We start from the raw sequence: 17,402 nt of genomic DNA on the forward strand, positions 1-17,402 counted from the left end.
TAGCAATGCGGAGCAAAAACCCATGGTCCGGTGACCCACTAGTGGGTCTCTCATTCGGCGGTAGCCCGTGTCTAGCCTTGCTTACTACAGCTAGAATCTTCTCACGCATGCCACAAGACTGCGAATGTAAGACCGACCACAATATTGCCGACACGTTTTTAAGATTTTGAGAAGCAAGTGCAGTTGCAAGTAAATGTATGAATAGAAATGAAGACACTTAGTGTTTCCAATATATGTACAAGAAAACCAACTCTCACGTACTACCGAACCTAGCCCGCATCTTTCTACAAGATGTTGGCCTAGGAAAGGTAAGCTGCATCAACCCAGCTCTTGTAGTCGCTGCCCAGAACAGTGGAAGGGCTAACGGCAGCCGAGAGCTTCTTTGAGAAGGACGCCCTGGTACCCTTGGATCCATCACCGGTGTTTGCGTACTCGGCATATGTGACCTTGTCAGTCCTGGGGTCATCGGTATTCCAAACTTTCCATCCCGCGGCATTGATGACATTAGTCATGCTAGTCTTCTGGAACACAACACGAGAGAAATTCCTCCAAGGACGGCCGAGGTAGTAAGCACCCGCGCTCACCGTGTTACCAGGAGCAGCGGCGATCTTCGAGTTGTTGATGACATAGTATGAGGGATTGGAATCTGAATCGCGACCGTTGGCAGTAATGTAACCCACCGACGCTGTGAGAACGCCCAGAGAGCAACCATCAAACCATGCTATGGCCTTCTGGCCGAAGATGAAATCAGTCGCTCCTTCGATGTAGGATTTGGCATAGACCTGGCTACCCTGCTGGGCGAGGATGGTGTCTTGGTAACCCTTGAACTGGCATCCGTAGTAGCCTTGCTTATCAGCATAAGCACTAAGGGCGAGAGCTTGCGAGCCCTGTCCGCGTGTGTTGACCAGGTTGATGTTGTAGACCTTTAGGTTTGGTGTCCAGGCGCGGAGAGTAGCAGTTTCGTCGTTGTTGGGGGCGTCATCTTGACTTTTGCCCTGGGTGATGGTCACGGTGTTGCCGGTGTAACTGCTAGTGTCTGTCGTTTCGCCGTAAACCGTCAGAGCCGACTTGAGCGGCTTGATGTAGACTTGCTCCTTGTATGTGCCTGCAGAACCGGGAGCACCAAGTCAGTACATGTCTCACATGGAGTTGGTACAGCTAGAACTAACCCTTCGCGATGAAAATGCATTGTGCAGCCGTACTGGAAGCGCTCAAAGCATCAACGGCGGACTGAACAGTTTTGTACTTTCCGCTACCACCCACAGCCAGACATCCAGAAGGAGGACTTGTACGTCCAGCCCGAGGCGCCAGCGTCGTTGGAGCTGCGACAGCGGATGCCGCGAGCGTGAACACGAAAGCGATCGATGGGAGCATTGTGGACAAAGTAGGACAGTTGAAAATGAAAGTATAAGAGTGAGTGAATGTAGAACTTAGCCTGAAGGCGCGCAGTATGCATATACATATAATAACTTCAGCATGCCGGCTATGCAAACTATATTGGCGGACTCCCCGGGTCTGACCTAGACCTCCGAACAGCCGCTTAGTGAGCTACGGGGTCGTTTCCCCGCTATGAAAGCTGTCGAAACGGGCGAAGCAAGCCATCGGAAAATTGATGTATGCACCCCAGACGGTGAATCTCTCATCGCGCAACGACTGCGCATGTGCATTGCGCCGGTTGGTGGGAATCTTGTTGCCGTCCGTGCGTTGATTTGGGTTGATTGTAGCGTGTTACAGAGGGCTGACGGAGGCAGTATTGAGGTCCGAAGTGACGCCGCGTGCGCATCGCATTACTGATGGTGTTGAAGCTGACGCGTTGTTGGGCACGACGGACGCGCCTCCTTCTTGCAGGTCGAGGTTTGTGGGGAAGGATCCTGCGCAGGGCCGTGCGCTGATCACGTGAGCTGGTGTCGCGCTAAGAGGCCCGGGATCCACACGTTCCAAGCCCAGCAATTCATTCATTGTGCGACGCTGAGACCAATCTTCCGCAGACCGCGCTTTGACATCAGTTATTCACTTTGGGTGCTCTTGGTTATCAGTATCTGGTCATTCTTTCCCTCGCAATGGCTCCATCACACACAACTGGCAATAGCTGCCAAACAATCGACCTCACAGGTTCCTCACCAGAGCCGGAAGACATGCCCCAGCAACGACCACAACAGCGGCAACAGCCAAGGCCGCCCCAAAGACTAGTTCAAATGTACCTCAAGCCCGAGCCACGCCCCTACGGTATGGCAAATGTCGGGATGGAAGCTAGGCATCCGATGGCTTCCGCGCGAAACCCTGTAGGGCCACAGCAGGCGCGCCCTATCCACCCTGAGCATATCAAACAGATCATCGAGACAGCCGACCCGCGCGCTGTGCAAAAGGTGCTGCTCGACCTTTGCCAAATGTCACCGGCCTTTTCCGGCGCCCTCGTCCGTGGACTTGCGCCTCACTCTGCATCCGCCCAGAGCCTGATCAGCCAGCAACGGATGCAGTCGCATCAGCCCAAGGTCAAGATTCAAGATGAGGATGATAGCGACGAACTCTATGAGGCGGCGAAAAGAAACCTCGTGAAGCCTACAGTCCCGACCCCAAGTCACAACAGCTTGCCTGCACAATCCCGCGAGATCAGCGGAAGTCGAGCTACATCACGGCCTCATGGTTCTGAGTTCGCATCACGAGTGAAGCGGGAGCCACGTGAGCGCTCACAGTCAAGTTCAGACGGCGACATGCACCTTCCTGGAGCCTATCCACGCTCAACCACGTTACGCACGCCAGTCCGGAAACCCTCAGGCCAATCATCCTCTGTCAACCAAACTCCAAGGCTGTTGGCCAGAGACACGCCACGGTCAGCGAGTATCAACAAACAGCCTGCGCCTTTGATAAAGACCTGCACAGTGTGTCACGAACAGATAGTGGACGTGAATGCGCCCTGCGTTTCTCATTCTGGGAAGAGGTACAGGCCACCGGGCGGGTCAATAAAATGGGACTGCTGTCAGGCAGACATTGACGATCCCGGTTGCGAGTTCAACGGGCAACATACGACTGAAGAAGAGCTCGAAGAAGACGCGTTGGTACAAAGGAAACGACCAAGTGCGTCTCCGGTTCCAAGTCGTGCCACACAGAAGAGACCCAGAGCATTCTAGCGAAACTGCTAGGGGTTTGCCAGGCAGTTGGTCGCCCTTTGCTTACAGCGGGACGCAATAGATCCACGCAATGGGTCCTCTTCTGCGATCGTTCTTTTTGTTCTTCAGTTCCAGTCGTCTTCGGAAGCCACTTCGCACGTCATTAGTTCATTGCTAGAAGCATAGCGTAGGCGTTTCGTTACTAGGCAGCATCGATATGGCTGCGGAGATCTCAGGCAGCTGCATTACAAAGACTTGTGTCCGTTCTTGATGAGCATGTGCATTACTAAGCCTGCGTTGCCCTTCCTGATTTTCACGAATCTGGCCTCGAAAACTTCACCATTGTCTCTAGGGCCCCAAACTGTTCACCTTCCCATCATGGACAGCGATTACTCCCGTCGCTTCTCGTGTTCCGGTGCAGGTCTACCCTTCAGGAGACTGTGCCTCACCGTTGTTCTGAAACCCATGCACATCTCTTCCAATCCTTAATCTGATGCTTATGACGCGACGGCCACTATTTCTATTGAGTCACTGCATGCAAGAAACAAACCGACCAGGTCTGCAAATTACATCAAGATTAAAATATGCAAAGTAGGTAACCTAATCTTAATGTAGACTCTAGGGTGTTTATCTTTTTCCTAAGCCGACGTGGAGCGCTCAAGAGGCTGAGAGGATACTGCGAACTGATGGTCCTTTATGCCAATCGTTCATCCGTAGACACGTCTCCAATAGTCTTCGTTCTGAAATCGCTGTGAGCTAGACAACGACCCTTGGTATTCTGCAAGTGTTATCATTACAGGCGGGCAATTTGTCAGTGAATTAGCGGATGTTGCTTGACCGTTATCTCTACGATGCCTATTCTGACTCGTTCCTCACGCGTGACGTCATGCCAAGTGTCTTGCCTGCATTATCATCGACGCGCTAACCTCCATCTCTCCCACTTCTGCACCCGCCGTCAGGACGCGATAGACATGTAACGGACATACGCACTTTGCGTTCCAGAAAACACGATACCGAGCCGAAGATGCATGGGTATAAAGCTGGCAGGTTGCCTCATGAGTATTGCCCCACGAAGTCTGCGCGCCGCACATCATGAAGGCCGCGCTGTTCCTATCGCTTGCAGCTCTTGTCAAAGCGAGTACGGTTTTTCAACTCAAATCTACGTCGTATTATTCTCCAGATCTTACCGCAGCGACGCTTAGCTTTGGCGACCAGTCATGGGCCAACGTAGAGCCTTTGCCAATCACTTATCTGAGTTTTTCTGACCCTAATGTCACCGCGGGGCTACTGGAGTTCACGATATCCTCATTTCTATCGCACGACGATGTATACTCGGAATCTTTCCTCCATACACTAGTGCTTGGCGGTTCAAGCAGTCTTTCAGACAATGCACATGCATATCTTGGCTCTATCGGGTGCAGCATGATCTACACTGCGTTGGACGCCGGCGTAGCATCCGGCCCATATCTACTTCACCCATCAAAGGCTATCACCAGAGTCTATCGATTGTATTGGGATCACAACTTCGCTTTTGCGGAGTCGGTCACTGAAGGTCAGAATGGGACTTTCCTTCCTGTCACAGGTCTGGCGTTGACGGATGCCTACGGAGCTCTTAGTATCGCAGTGCCGTCACGATTATACTATCCAGCACCCACAGAAGATAAACCGTTATCGGGCAAACGCCTGGGCGTGAAGGATATCTACGACCTGAAGGGTATCCGTACGAGTGGTGGAAACAGAGGCTACCGCGACCTTGTGGATCCGGCTCCCGAGAGCGCGGCAGCTTTACAAAAGCTTATTGACATGGGTGCGGTGGTGATTGGAAAGACAAAGACTACCCAGTTTGCGCTTGGGGAACGACCAACAGCCGACTACGTGGATCAGCTGGCACCCTTCAACCCTAGAGGAGACGGCTATCAGCATCCCCAGGGTTCATCAGCCGGCTCTGGGGCTGGACTTGCATCGTACAACTGGATGGATATCGCAACTGCCTCCGATACTGGAGGCTCTGTTCGCTTACCGGCCATGGCAAACGGCCTGTTCGGCATGCGTATCACCAACGCCTCACTGCCACTCAAGGGAATCTTGCCCATCTCAGCAATATTTGATACGCCGGGCGTACTGGCTAGGTCGGCGAAGCTCCTCCAAGCAGTGCATAGGAAATGGTACCCAGCCAAGGAATACACATCCTACCCTAAGCGCATCATCTTGCCTGATCTGTTTTGGCCTACAGTCAACAGCACGAGTATGCTTATATTTGATTCGTTCATCTCACAGCTAGCTACTTTTCTTGACGCCAATTTGACAACGTTCAACGCCAACGCCAGTTTCAATGCATACGCGAACATCTCTGAAGGCATAGCATCCTATCTCGGCTCTACATACTCCAACATTACCAACGTGGATCAGTACCGCGACCTTGGTCTACCTTTTAGGGAGCAGTATATTGCCAAGTTTGGCAAAGCGCCCTACTGGAACCCGCAAACACGAGCGCGATGGAATCGGGCCGCAACTTTGCCGACCTCTAGCTATACCACTGCTATCGAGCGCACGCACACATTCCAGACATGGTTTCGAGAGACGTTGACGCCATCATGCGAGTCAACGTTGGTGCTGTATCCTATGGGTGCCGGTACGGAAGACTACCGCGATATCTATACAGCCGCTCCAGGTGGTATATTTGCTGCTGGACTACCCGGCAACCAGATGTCAGTTCTGGCTGCGCTACCCGACTACACAATACCGATTGGCGCAAGGTAAGCTTGACTGTACGAAGTGCATATAAGACATATACTGACTTCGTACCTCTACCATTGCAGGGCGTATGTCAGCAGGGTTACTGAGAGAAACGAAACGCTCCCCGTTACCATTGGTATGGTAGCTGCGGCAGGTTGCGACCACATGCTCATGGATTTGGTTGCTGAACTTGCCAAAGTTGGAATAATTACCGAAAGTGTCAAAACCGGGTCTAGCATGTACTAGGGAAAGCAGAAATATACCCATGGGGCTTAATACACCGAGAACCCGAAGTACGTGCCCGTACGAGCTGCGCATTCAACAATTCCACATCACAAGACCTGCACTCATTGGTTTTGCTGTGTGCCATGCTTCCCTACCGTCCGAACACATCCCCGCTGTGATTGGCGGACTATCTTTTAGGTACCCTGTCGATCACAACGTCTGGGGTAAATGAAGAGAGTAATCCAAGGTGTCATTCACCAGCAGCGCGCTACGGACTAGCTAGCTGATCTCGCCGCCTCTGCGCATGCCGCATGGAGCTTTCACATTACATCTCTTTTCCTTCAGTCTCCGACATTCTTCCTACCCCGTGTTCTTCGCCTTGAAGATGATCTTTTGCACTGTTCTGCCCCTGCTAATATCCTCCGTCGCCGCCCTCGCTTTCCCGGGCGCAGAAGGCTTTGGGCGAAACGCTGTCGGCGGTCGTGGTGGCACTGTCTATGTTGTTACAAACCTCAATGATAGCGGTGAAGGGTCTCTCCGCGAGGGCGTTTCCCAGAGCGACCGCATAGTCGTGTTCTCGCTAGGTGGTTTGATCAAGATTAAAGAGCGCATGGTCGTGGCCAAACGCGTGTCTATCCTTGGGCAAACAGCACCAGGCGATGGTATCACAGTTTACGGAAATGGGTGGAGTTTCAGCAATGCCGACGATGCGATCGTCCGGTATTTGCGCATCAGAATGGGAAAAGGAGGAGCTAGCGGAAAAGACGGTATAACGATCGCAGAGGGGAGCAACATGATTTTCGACCACGTCTCCGTCTCCTGGGGTCGCGACGAGACTTTTTCGATCTCCGGCAACGACGTCGGCAACATCACCATTCAAAACAGTATCATCGGGCAAGGCCTGCAAACACACTCGTGTGGTGGGCTGATGCAAACGAATCTCGGGAATGGTATCAGCCTGTTCCGCAACTTATACATTGACAACAAAACGCGAAACCCGAAGGTCAAGGGCACCAATGACTTCACCAATAACGTGGTCTACAACTGGGGTGGAGGTGGAGGATACATCGCCGGAGATTCGAGTGCAGCGAGCGAGGCGAATATCGTTGGGAATTACTTCATTAGCGGTCCCAGTACCAGCGTTACGGCCTTTACGCGCGGGAATGAGAACTTCAAGGGCTATGTCGAAGGCAACTTCTACGACTCTAACCGCGATGGCACGTTGGACGGAACGGAGCTAGGTGTGTCCTCCAGCAACTACGGGGGCATGGTTATCCAGACAACCAAGTTTCCGTTCCCAGCGCCCGAAAAGACTCTATCGGCGGAAGATGCGCTGAAGCTCGCCGAGACTTCTGTCGGTGCGAGTAAAGTGCGCGATGTTGTTGACACACGACTCATTGAGGAATTGAAGAGCTACGGGAAGACGGGTGAGCTGATCAGTGACGAGAATGCTAGCCCCATGGCTGGGCCTGGAACTATCGACGGTGGAGAACAGTGGGCGGATGCGAATGGAAATGGCATACCTGACGACGTCGAGGATCAATTTTCGGATGTGGAAGAGTGGGCTAATAGTTTAGTACCAAGTGGTTACTAGATAGCAAATCGCATTTGGCAGCGCGTATCGCAAAATACTAACTCGGTTTCTTTCAAAATGTTCAGGTTGATTAATCATTTATTTACTGTAAAGAATGTGCACTTGAAGTGGAGTGACTAAGCATATGCCAATACCGAAAACGCAGCCTGGCTGATAAGATACAAAGTTTCATCTTCGCATCAAAGCCTCTCTCGTAGCCACCTATGCGGAAGCAATTTGAGCCCTCAAGAAGATTGGTGCCTGTACAGCAGCCTCATCCGAGTATAGGAGATGCGCAGGGGTGATGATGAGTGTTCCAGTGCAGACCAAGTCGCCAGTCTCGCAGTAGACCCTAGTCTTGCTGGTTGGGAAGCCGGGGATTCTTCCGCCATCTGGGACGTTGTTAGAGACTGTTGTATAGGATGTTAAGAGAAGGAAAGAGCTTACTTTGAAGGTTCTTGGTGTAGCCAAACAGCACTACGCCCTTGATCTGGTTCTGTACAGCAGCACTCAGACCGGTAATAGCGTTCGACATGACGGCAGCGCCTTGAGAGTAGCCACCTGCAGTGATAGGCGTGTTGGGGCACTTGCTCGCAGCAAGGTTGAAGAGACGTTGAGCTTCGCGGATGGCGGCTTGAGAAGTACCGGCTGGAAGCGTGTTCTCTGCGATACCAGCAGTGTATGGGCCGCCTACACCCTGGATCCAGGTAGTGGATGCTCCATATGCGCTTTCGAGAGCGCTGGCTGTGAAAGGACCAACTAAGGCGCCCATGTTGCCAGCTTCAGTGCTGCCTCTTGCAAAGATGAAGATGGTTCTTGGGCAAGCAGCGCTGCTGCCGCTCTCCAGCTCATTACGAGTAGCGCTTGACTGGCGAGCTTCGAGTGTAATGGGCTGGGGCGCATCCGCCGGCGCAGAGGCGGGTACAGCGATTGGGGAAGAAAGAACGAGGGAAGCAAAAAGAGAAAGAATGGTGATGGACTTCATGTTGACGATTGTAGTAACGATGGGCAATGCCTGGTGGCTCTGAAGAGAGAAGAAGTAGAGGGAAGCTGGAAGTTGGCTGCTTGACTGTGCTGTGGTCCTTCCGATAAGGGTTCCCTCCTTCCCTTTATGTTCCTCTCAGCATGTCCAAGATACTGGTTGCAAATCCACATCCTTCGCGCCTACCTCGGTATTGAGACTGCCTAGAATCTTGTAATGCATCTCGAGTAGTGGTTGACGGACGTGAACTCCCCAAAAGAGGGCTGTGACCGTCCTACCAGGTGTCACAACAATTCGAGATACACTTGGCGTTTCTGCTCTTACCCCCATAGGCAAGACCTTGACTTGAAGAGATCTAGTGAGCAGATGCAGAGCCTTTGAGGTAATAGAGCAGAAACGGCAACAGTGGTCCGAAGTATTGTGACACCTGGTAGTCCTTTGTCTCCGAGATCGAGATCTGGTATTTGGCGTTGACCTTCGAACATCTGACCAGTAGGCATCATGTTTGAATCTGAGCTTCCTCGGTCCAGGAGATGGTGCCTGGGATGTTATCCTGGGCGTGCATGTACGGGAGACATGGATAGAGCTGATGGTGGGATGAACTGGTCGCGTGGTAGTCGGACGAGGATTTGCTGCTAGGTTCATTGGACGCTATTGGACTTTCAGGTCAAGCTCGCGAATCGAAGCCGAGGCACGGTTGAATCTACATGGATGCGATGAAGTCCTGGCCTGAGTGGGATGGAAGCTCGTGATGTGGGGTACATACACTGGAGCTCTCTTTCGCGGGAATATACCCCGCACATCCACTACGGGAGCGCGCTAAGGGCCCCAGATGATTTGAAGCGAACGGTGTCGGGGCAAGATACCCGATTCTGACGTTTGCCGTCTTTACAGGCGTTGGAGGTTTTGGTGTTGTTTACCTCGCTCCTGTAGGCTAAGGGAAGAACGGCATGAAGGATTGGTACCTTCCGCATAGGGACACCGTGCATACAACGCATACAAACAATACTCAGATCATCTCTGGGTTGAAGGATTTAGTTTAGGCAGTTCTTCCAAAAAGAAAGGGAGGTTATCGGATTACGGCTAAAATACCATGCCTGCGTGGGATATCCCGCGTCTACCCACAAGCTAATGTTGCATCAAAGCAGCTGCCGTATGTACCTTGTTGGGCGTTCTGGTTCGTCGCTTCGGAGGACTCAGTGGTACGTAAGACAGAACCCTGGCGCTGGCGCATCCCAGGATGAAGACGAACGCATAGAACGTCAGCAGATTCTGAAATACGGCCAACGTTGTCACGCCATAGATCAATGTACACAATGGCCAGAAGAATTCCGATACGTATGTCCATACGTAAACCGCGAAGCGACGAAGACTGTTCAAAGACATTTGAACGCGTGCTCGATAGGCGTGGAGGTACTCGGTTGTCGTTGGAGGCGCAAGTATTCTGTCCCAGTGTTCTCGTCGCGCCTCGTGTGTCCATGTACGCACGCCAAGAGGTCCGGCTGCCCTAGTCTCGAGAAGATATTTCCATATAATCTTCAGCTGCCTATCCCAGCTATAAGGCTTCTCCTGTTGCAAGAATCTCTCCCATTTCTTTACAGTATTGACTGCCATCTCTTCGGTGACCTGAAACCATTCCTTGTGTGCTTTGGACTCCTTGTTCGCGCTGACGCGCCCGTGATGTTCGCAATGGAATGGTGCACAGCAGTTCTCCAGGTCGATATGCACAAGCTTCTCTAGGCGACCACAATGATCAATCTCGTGATCTGACACGTGAATCACACTGGGCAGGAAGCCACAGGCTCTTTCGTGCTCAATGATTCGGTCTCTATAGGCTCGTTTCGTCTTTCCGATCTTGTAACCTCTGGATTTGTTGTTTGGGTCACATAGAACATAGATGACCCCTTTCCGATCGCCAGGAGTCGGATTCTTGAGCAGCTCTCCATACAAGCTGTCGTGGGTAGATCTGGCGGTCTTTGGGGTCAGGACTGGTGAGAAGCCATCGTGCTCTTGATGAGGTTGCTGATTCGCTTCGGCGTGAGAGGGTGATGAGGAATACCGCACTTCCGATGTGGATAGCCCATCCACTTCAAGACCTTGACTACCATCACGCCGTGGACGCTTACGTGGGATGCAGTCATGATGAATTCGTGCGACGTCATCGATGATTTGTTTTGGGCGTCCGATGGAGTCAGAGACTGTTCGGGATGGCTGACTGGAAGATTTGTCCCGAGTAGTTGACGCAGCCAGGCGTTGCGATCTGGCGATGGCTTTGCGAATTGGTGAACCAGTAGAGGTCAGGGTGGGGTCGCTTTGGGTATCCATGAAGCGCGGTCTGGGTGTGGGAGGTTGAATTGACTTGACTTTTGAACTGGTAGGTATGTGTCTTGTTTCTAGCTGCGAGTCTTTCCCAAGGCCATGTAGCTTGTAACCCGAAGAATTGCTGAAAGAGGTATCGAGAACCATGTCTGTAAGCAGGGTTGATAGATGAAAGACGGAGTAGATGATCGATGTGTACAGAGGGAGGAATCTGGGCTGGATGCCATTTAAACCTATGCGCTGAATTTATCAACGCGTTGTAGGATCACTTCCCCAGCAACTGCAGAGTTCGCATGAAGATACGTGTGGCGGTGCTGAATGTCACTGCTGTGCCGAATGCTTGGATTGTTTCGTAGGCTTCATAGCAGCCTTGCATCGGCGGCCGAGCAGAATAACACGATGAGCACTCTTAGCTCCTAGCACTATCTCGGTCTTTTTGTTAGCATCGATAGCAAGACTCGCGAAGAATCGCTGTGTGCAGCAGACCAGTGATGGGCGCGTTGGTACGGACCCAGGGACACTTGTTACCCACGCGCTGCATTCCACGTGCAGATACAGCGGCTGTGCCCATCCCACAGTTACTACGAACAGCTAGTGCGGCTGCCTGCGGTATCAGAATCGCTCCTGCTGTACGCAAAGCTGCGGATGTCGGAAGCTCGTAGCCTTGCTGCCAACGGAGCGATGTTTCCGCGAAGCAGCAGTCGACGGCCATGATTCGCTATTTTTCGAGGCTGAATGCGCCCGAGACGTTTACGGTGTTGTGGCTGTGGCGGTGGTTTCTACGAAGAAGCAATTTGCTGTGAGGGCGACAGGAGGCAGCGACGTTTCGCGCGTCATCACGCGCTCTTTGGCGAGGGATCACAAAGCCGAGCCGGAACAACAAACGCAAGGTAATAGCACCAAGGTCGTTGGGAAGCAGTCGTGCCGCATACCGCATCTATCTCTGGGTACTTCCGAAATTTGTACCCTTTTGTGGCATCTTAGCGCAGACGCGTCGGGTACGGGCAAGCAGCGCGATGTCATCAAGTTGTACATCCACTATAGTTTGACCGGTGACGATGTCCGCGTTCTCAACTGTTTTCTGGCGCGATGACGCGTTGATACTCTTCGCGCAGCTGCCAACGGCGCAATGCTTTGATCGGCATGCATCAGTCGGTTGGCAAACTGCATATGAGGTGTAGCTCTGGTCTCACTGACTGGAGAGGGAGGTGGTGCTGCGATACTATGATGCGTGCAGATACCTCAATGGCTCCTCCGGCTTGGGGAACAAGGAATGTGGGGCGCGCTAGTATTCCCGGCGTTAGTCCGCGTTCCGAGATGTCGCCTCAGGGCTTTGAACATGTTCACCGACACTCGCATGCTGGCCCTTTCCTTTCACTGATGCCTAGCGGAGTTGCGTAAGATCTCGTCTACATGCTATTCTCTGCTCACCCAAGTTTACATCAGCTGGGGCTAAAGTGGAAGGAAGTGTTGTCCAAGTAGGTGCTGACGGGCATCTGAAAACGGTGCATGTCATGGCGTCCTTCCAGATTCCACTATCATCGGCTCCAACATTTTCTGACACACCACCAATATCGCACTGCCATCGCATTTGGGTCAGTACGGTCACTTACGCCTCTTCTGGATATTGCTGATCTCACCAGAATACGGAAGCAGCCCGATTCACGCCATGTGCTCTGCCATTCGTAGCAACAATACCAGCCATACTGGCAGCATTGGTACTGCTGAAATACTCGCTGCAAGTTGCGGACGGCTACTGGCCGGGATGGACAAAGCCGTTCGTACGCGAGGAAAAGGACAAGTCGGATGAATTGGAGACATCCTCTACACCGCAGCCTCTGGGCAGCACATTTGGCCTGCTAGTCCTAGCTACGGTTGGACTTACATTCCAGATCCTGAGTGCTTTCTTTCCCATCCGACAATCGACCGCGTTTTATCCCGCCATCGCATGGGTACGTACAATGTGACGAGATTGCGATTGTCGATTAACAAGTATTGCAGGCCATCGTGGCAGCGATTGTCATCGTGAAGCGTCCAAGAAAAGCTTCATTGTCGTTGTTGCTTCTCTTCACGAGTCTTCTACTCGAACAGCTGGTCACACTAATCCACAAGGAGAGCCCACTCCTAGCTAAAGATGTTCCTTGGACCGTCGCACCCGTAGCGGCTGCACTAGGCATCGTTCTGGTTCTCAATATGCCTCTCCGGGACCCAAGGCTACCTAGGAAAGATATTAGCCCAGCTTTTGCCACTCCCACGGTGCAACTTAGGACTCCCGAGGATAACTTGACTCCTTGGCAGTACATGACAGTGTCATGGATGGAACCATTGATCAAAAAAGGCGTGACACGTCAGATGGAAGACGAGGATATATGGGATCTTGGCTGGGAATTCAAGCACGCGCGGCTGCACGAGGCATTCCGAAAACTACAGGGTTCGGTGACAAAACGAGTCTTCTTTGCAAACGGCATGGACTTGGTTTTTACGACTGTCCTCAACGTTGTTCGGATGTGCGCAAGTAAGTGACGTACCCTATGTCGCTTGAGACGAATTTGACATTAGCAGCTCTACTCACCCCTGTGCTTTTGCAGCGGGTCCTCGCATCCATGGAAGATAAGAACAGCAGTGCTACGATCACCTACGCCTGTATCATTCTCGTCTTGAGACTAGCATCTGCCCAGCTTAACATCTTCAATCTGTGGCATCAGAGGCGGTCATACGAGAGATGCAGAGGCGAGCTCATCACCATGCTTTACGAGAAGACTCTGCATCGTAAAATTCTGGGGGCCAAACAAGACGTCAAGGAAGATCAGACGAATGGCCACAGTAACTCTGAAGCAGACGAGGCGGGTAGCAGTCTTGACAGCACGAGCAAGGCAGCAAGCGGAAGCTGGCTACAACGTGTGGTCACTTCTGTCCGATCTATGTTCACAAAGAACATCAAGACACAGGTCAAAGACGAAAACCAGGCTGCATCGATGGGCAAGATCCTCAATTTGATGCGAAACGACGCTTATGAGGTAGCACAGCGCTTCTGGGAGTTTTCTGATATCATCACTAAGCCTGCAGGTGCCATATTCGCAACCATACTAATATGGCGAATGTTAGGTTGGGCGTGCCTACTTGGTGTTTTGGCACTGGGTGCTTCTCAGCTCCTTAACATCGTGATCGCCCGCTTTCAGGTCTATTTCGAGAAAAAGCGCAGAATTGCGACCGACGAGAAACTGCAACGTACAAGTCAGTTCATAGAGTCCATCCGCCATCTGCGCTGGTACGGCTGGCAAGGCGCATGGTTGGAGGGAATCCTTGAGTCTCGTCAAAAAGAGCTGCATCTTCGTGTGGTCAACATCATCTTCTCGACATCGCTCTCCTTCATTCTCCGCTTCGGATCGGGACTATTCCCTGCGGTTGCCTTCTACGCTTTTACTAAATTAGCCGGTCAGCAGTTACGCGTTGATTTGATCTTCCCTGCTTTCGATCTATTCAATCTATTAGAGTCGTACCTCAGGGCGCTTCCGCAACTCGTCACTACCGTGCTCAATGCATACGTTGCGATGGGTCGCATTGAAGAGTTCATGGCCGAGCCAGACAAAGAAGAGACGGATGTAGTACCAGAAGGGTCTGCTGACCTCGGCCTTCACAATGCATCTTTCGCGTGGCCTGGGGTTGACCACGATGTCCTCCAGGATATCACGTTCTCTTTCCCCCCAGGACTGACCGTGATATACGGAGAAGTCGCTGCCGGTAAGACGGCGTTGCTACAAGCCTTACTTGGCGAGCTTGACATCACAGCTGGTGAGCTGGTGCGGCCTGATCAGGTAGTAGCATATTGCGCACAAACGCCATGGCTCCAGAGCATGAGTATTCGCGATAACATACTTTTCTCCTACCCTTACGAAGAGGGTCGCTACAAGCAGACTCTGGAAGCGTGTGCCTTATTACCTGATATGGCAGAGCTCAAGCACGGAGATCTGTCGAACATTGGCGAAAACGGCATTGGCTTGTCTGGTGGTCAGAAGGCTCGTGTAGCATTGGCGCGAGCTGTATACAGTCGCGCGAAGGTACTTCTTCTTGACGATCCGCTATCCGCCCTTGACCACCAGACAGCCGAATTCATCGTTGGCAAACTACTAGCTGGGCCATTACTCGATGGCAGAACGACTGTTCTTGTCACACATCGAACAGAACTTTGCCACGGTATCGCGAAGCAATGGGTCCATTTAGAACAGGGCAGAGCGACTCTTCACGAGCCAAGCCAAGTTGAAGACGCGAATGCCCTAAAGCGCACCCAGACCAATGATACTGAGTCAGAGGAAGACGCCAAGAAGCGAGAAGAAGAGCAAGCAGCGGCTGTACCCGACAAGTTTATCGAAGATGAACATCGTGAGAAAGGTGGCGTCAAGTGGAGTGTATACTGGCGCTACATTAGAGCAGGTACGCTGCGATGGTGGTCTGTTGCCATTATCGTCATGGCCCTCTTCCGTGTGCTGGATGTTGCGCAGACATGGTTCATTAAGTCGTGGGCAGAGAGTTACAACGAGGATGATCACAAGGGTATCTTCGACTTCCTGCCTCCAGCCGCAGACGACGTGGTTCCATGGCTCTGGACTTTCTTCGGATTTGTCTCCGCAACTGCCATACTTTTCTGGTTCACGAACCTCATCATGTTTGGCGTAGGCTACCATGCCGCCAAGACCATCTTCAGAGAGACCATTGAACGCGTTGCACATGCGACATTCCGATTTTACGACGTAACGCCAGTGGGACGACTGATGAACCGATTGACAAGTGACATGAACACCATCGATGGCGATCTGAGCACTGCCTTCATCGTCTTCGCATGGCAGATCATAGGCTGGACGAGTGCTGTCATTATAATCTTGTCTTCGACACCAGCATTCCTAGCTTTCGGTTTGGTGCTTAGCTGCGGATTCGTCTATTATTTCTTCCGTTTTCTACCAACGTCGCAAAGCCTGAGGCGGCTCGAAGTAAGTCACTCGGCCTCAATCAACATGTCCCCTACTAACTAGGACTAGATGGTATCACTCTCGCCACTCATGAGCAATTTTGGCGCACTTTTGGAAGGCCTGACAACTGTGAGAGCTTTCAGCGCGCAACAACGATTCCAGACCCGTGTCATCGAGGTGGTCGACAACTTTCAGAAGAATGATCACTTCTACTGGTCACTTCAAGCATGGCTTGCGCTTCGTTTCAGCGTCATGTCGGCTAGCGCTACGCTCGTTATGACACTCATCGCTGTCTACACACACATCAGTCCCGGTCTTACCGCATTTGTGTTGATTACCGCTGGCAAATTCGTCATACATACGGAGTATATGTGCAGGATATACGGAACGCTGGAGATGGACTTCACCAGCGTCGAGCGTGTCGTTGAGCTCCTTGATATTGAGACGGAAGCACCCGGTGTTGTTCAGCCACCCGCACACTGGCCTACCTATAGTGGCGACATCGAGTTCGATGATGTGACCATTCGATACGCAGAGAACCTCGAGCCTGCGTTGCAAAACATCACTCTAAAGATCCCTGCGGGATCCAACACCGCGGTAATTGGGCGAACGGGTTCTGGAAAGTCTACTTTGGCTCTCTCCCTCCTCGCCACTATTGCTGCGGAAAACGGCAGGATCTTGATTGATGGGATCGATATCTCCACCGTGGACAAGCAGGCGCTTCGCAGTCGCGTCACTTTCCTCGCGCAGGAACCAGTTCTCTTCCCCGGCACCATGCGCAAGAACCTGGACCCGTTATCTGTTTACTCCGATGCATCTTGTCTATCTGTGTTGCAGAAGATCGGCGGGGATCAATACAATTGGACGCTTACAACCTCGATCGAAGGTGGTGGCAAGGGTCTCTCACAGGGCCAACGGCAGCTTGTTGGTCTGGCTAGAGCCATGTTGAGGAGAAGCCCAATACTGATTATGGACGAGGCGACGGCCAGCATTGATTTCGAAACCGCGCAAAGAATACAGAGCGTTCTTAGGGAGGAGATGAAGAGCAGTACAGTAGTCACCATCGCGCATCGACTGGAAGCAGTCAAGGAGGCTGACTATTGTATCGTGCTTGGAAAGGGCAAGTTGGTCAAGGCTGGCAAAGCCGAGGACATGCTTAGGGAAGGCGGCGAGTTCCAGGGTATGTTGGCGTAGAGGTTTAGGGGAAGATGAATCCGGCTTGCAGAGATTGTTACAATCAGGTTCGGTTTATGGTTGGCGTTCTAATCTCGATTAGAGGAAAAGTTATTGACATAGACTACTTGTATCGTGTCGCTGTTTTTCAATTCAACGACTTTCTTATCGTTCCGTCTTCTTTACGACGTTACTACGTTAGGCAGTTGTGATTACATACCGTCGATGACAGCAAATCTAGGCCGAGGTCTCCCGCTCTATATGGTTAGCGTGATCACTCATGCAAGTATGGAGGTGAAGGTGAACGTACGACCGTTTGCAGG

The 17,402-nt window shown here is 52.0% G+C and overlaps 5 protein-coding genes across 5 annotated transcripts; 3 read left to right on the forward strand and 2 right to left on the reverse strand.

Moving 5' to 3' along the window:
* Positions 1-299: 299 nt before the first annotated feature.
* On the reverse strand, positions 300-1,374 carry J4E87_008812 (uncharacterized protein; the record flags this gene model as incomplete). Its single annotated transcript, XM_049380396.1, has 2 exons — positions 300-1,105; positions 1,170-1,374. 2 exons carry the CDS (start codon positions 1,372-1,374, stop codon positions 300-302), a joined length of 1,011 nt encoding a protein of 336 aa, XP_049229893.1.
* Positions 1,375-4,199: 2,825 nt separating this feature from the next.
* On the forward strand, positions 4,200-6,089 carry J4E87_008813 (uncharacterized protein; the record flags this gene model as incomplete). Its single annotated transcript, XM_049380397.1, has 3 exons — positions 4,200-4,245; positions 4,288-5,863; positions 5,927-6,089. 3 exons carry the CDS (start codon positions 4,200-4,202, stop codon positions 6,087-6,089), a joined length of 1,785 nt encoding a protein of 594 aa, XP_049229894.1.
* A 283-nt stretch (positions 6,090-6,372) lies between these two features.
* J4E87_008814 (uncharacterized protein) lies at positions 6,373-7,662 on the forward strand (the record flags this gene model as incomplete). The annotated part of the gene is made up of 1 exon (XM_049380398.1): positions 6,373-7,662. One exon carries the CDS (start codon positions 6,373-6,375, stop codon positions 7,660-7,662), a length of 1,290 nt encoding a protein of 429 aa, XP_049229895.1.
* Positions 7,663-7,863: 201 nt separating this feature from the next.
* On the reverse strand, positions 7,864-8,626 carry CUTAB1 (Cutinase; the record flags this gene model as incomplete). The annotated part of the gene is made up of 2 exons (XM_049380399.1): positions 7,864-8,033; positions 8,089-8,626. The coding sequence occupies 2 exons, from the start codon at positions 8,624-8,626 to the stop codon at positions 7,864-7,866; spliced, it is 708 nt and encodes a 235-aa protein (XP_049229896.1).
* A 3,830-nt stretch (positions 8,627-12,456) lies between these two features.
* On the forward strand, positions 12,457-17,100 carry J4E87_008816 (uncharacterized protein; the record flags this gene model as incomplete). Its single annotated transcript, XM_049380400.1, has 5 exons — positions 12,457-12,537; positions 12,586-12,894; positions 12,944-13,457; positions 13,505-15,927; positions 15,976-17,100. 5 exons carry the CDS (start codon positions 12,457-12,459, stop codon positions 17,098-17,100), a joined length of 4,452 nt encoding a protein of 1,483 aa, XP_049229897.1.
* Between the last annotated feature and the right edge of the window lie 302 nt (positions 17,101-17,402).

This window comes from Alternaria ethzedia (assembly GCF_023757985.1).
Source record: "Alternaria ethzedia strain BMP 0044 chromosome Unknown scaffold_29, whole genome shotgun sequence".
Classification (NCBI taxonomy): domain Eukaryota; kingdom Fungi; phylum Ascomycota; class Dothideomycetes; order Pleosporales; family Pleosporaceae; genus Alternaria; species Alternaria ethzedia.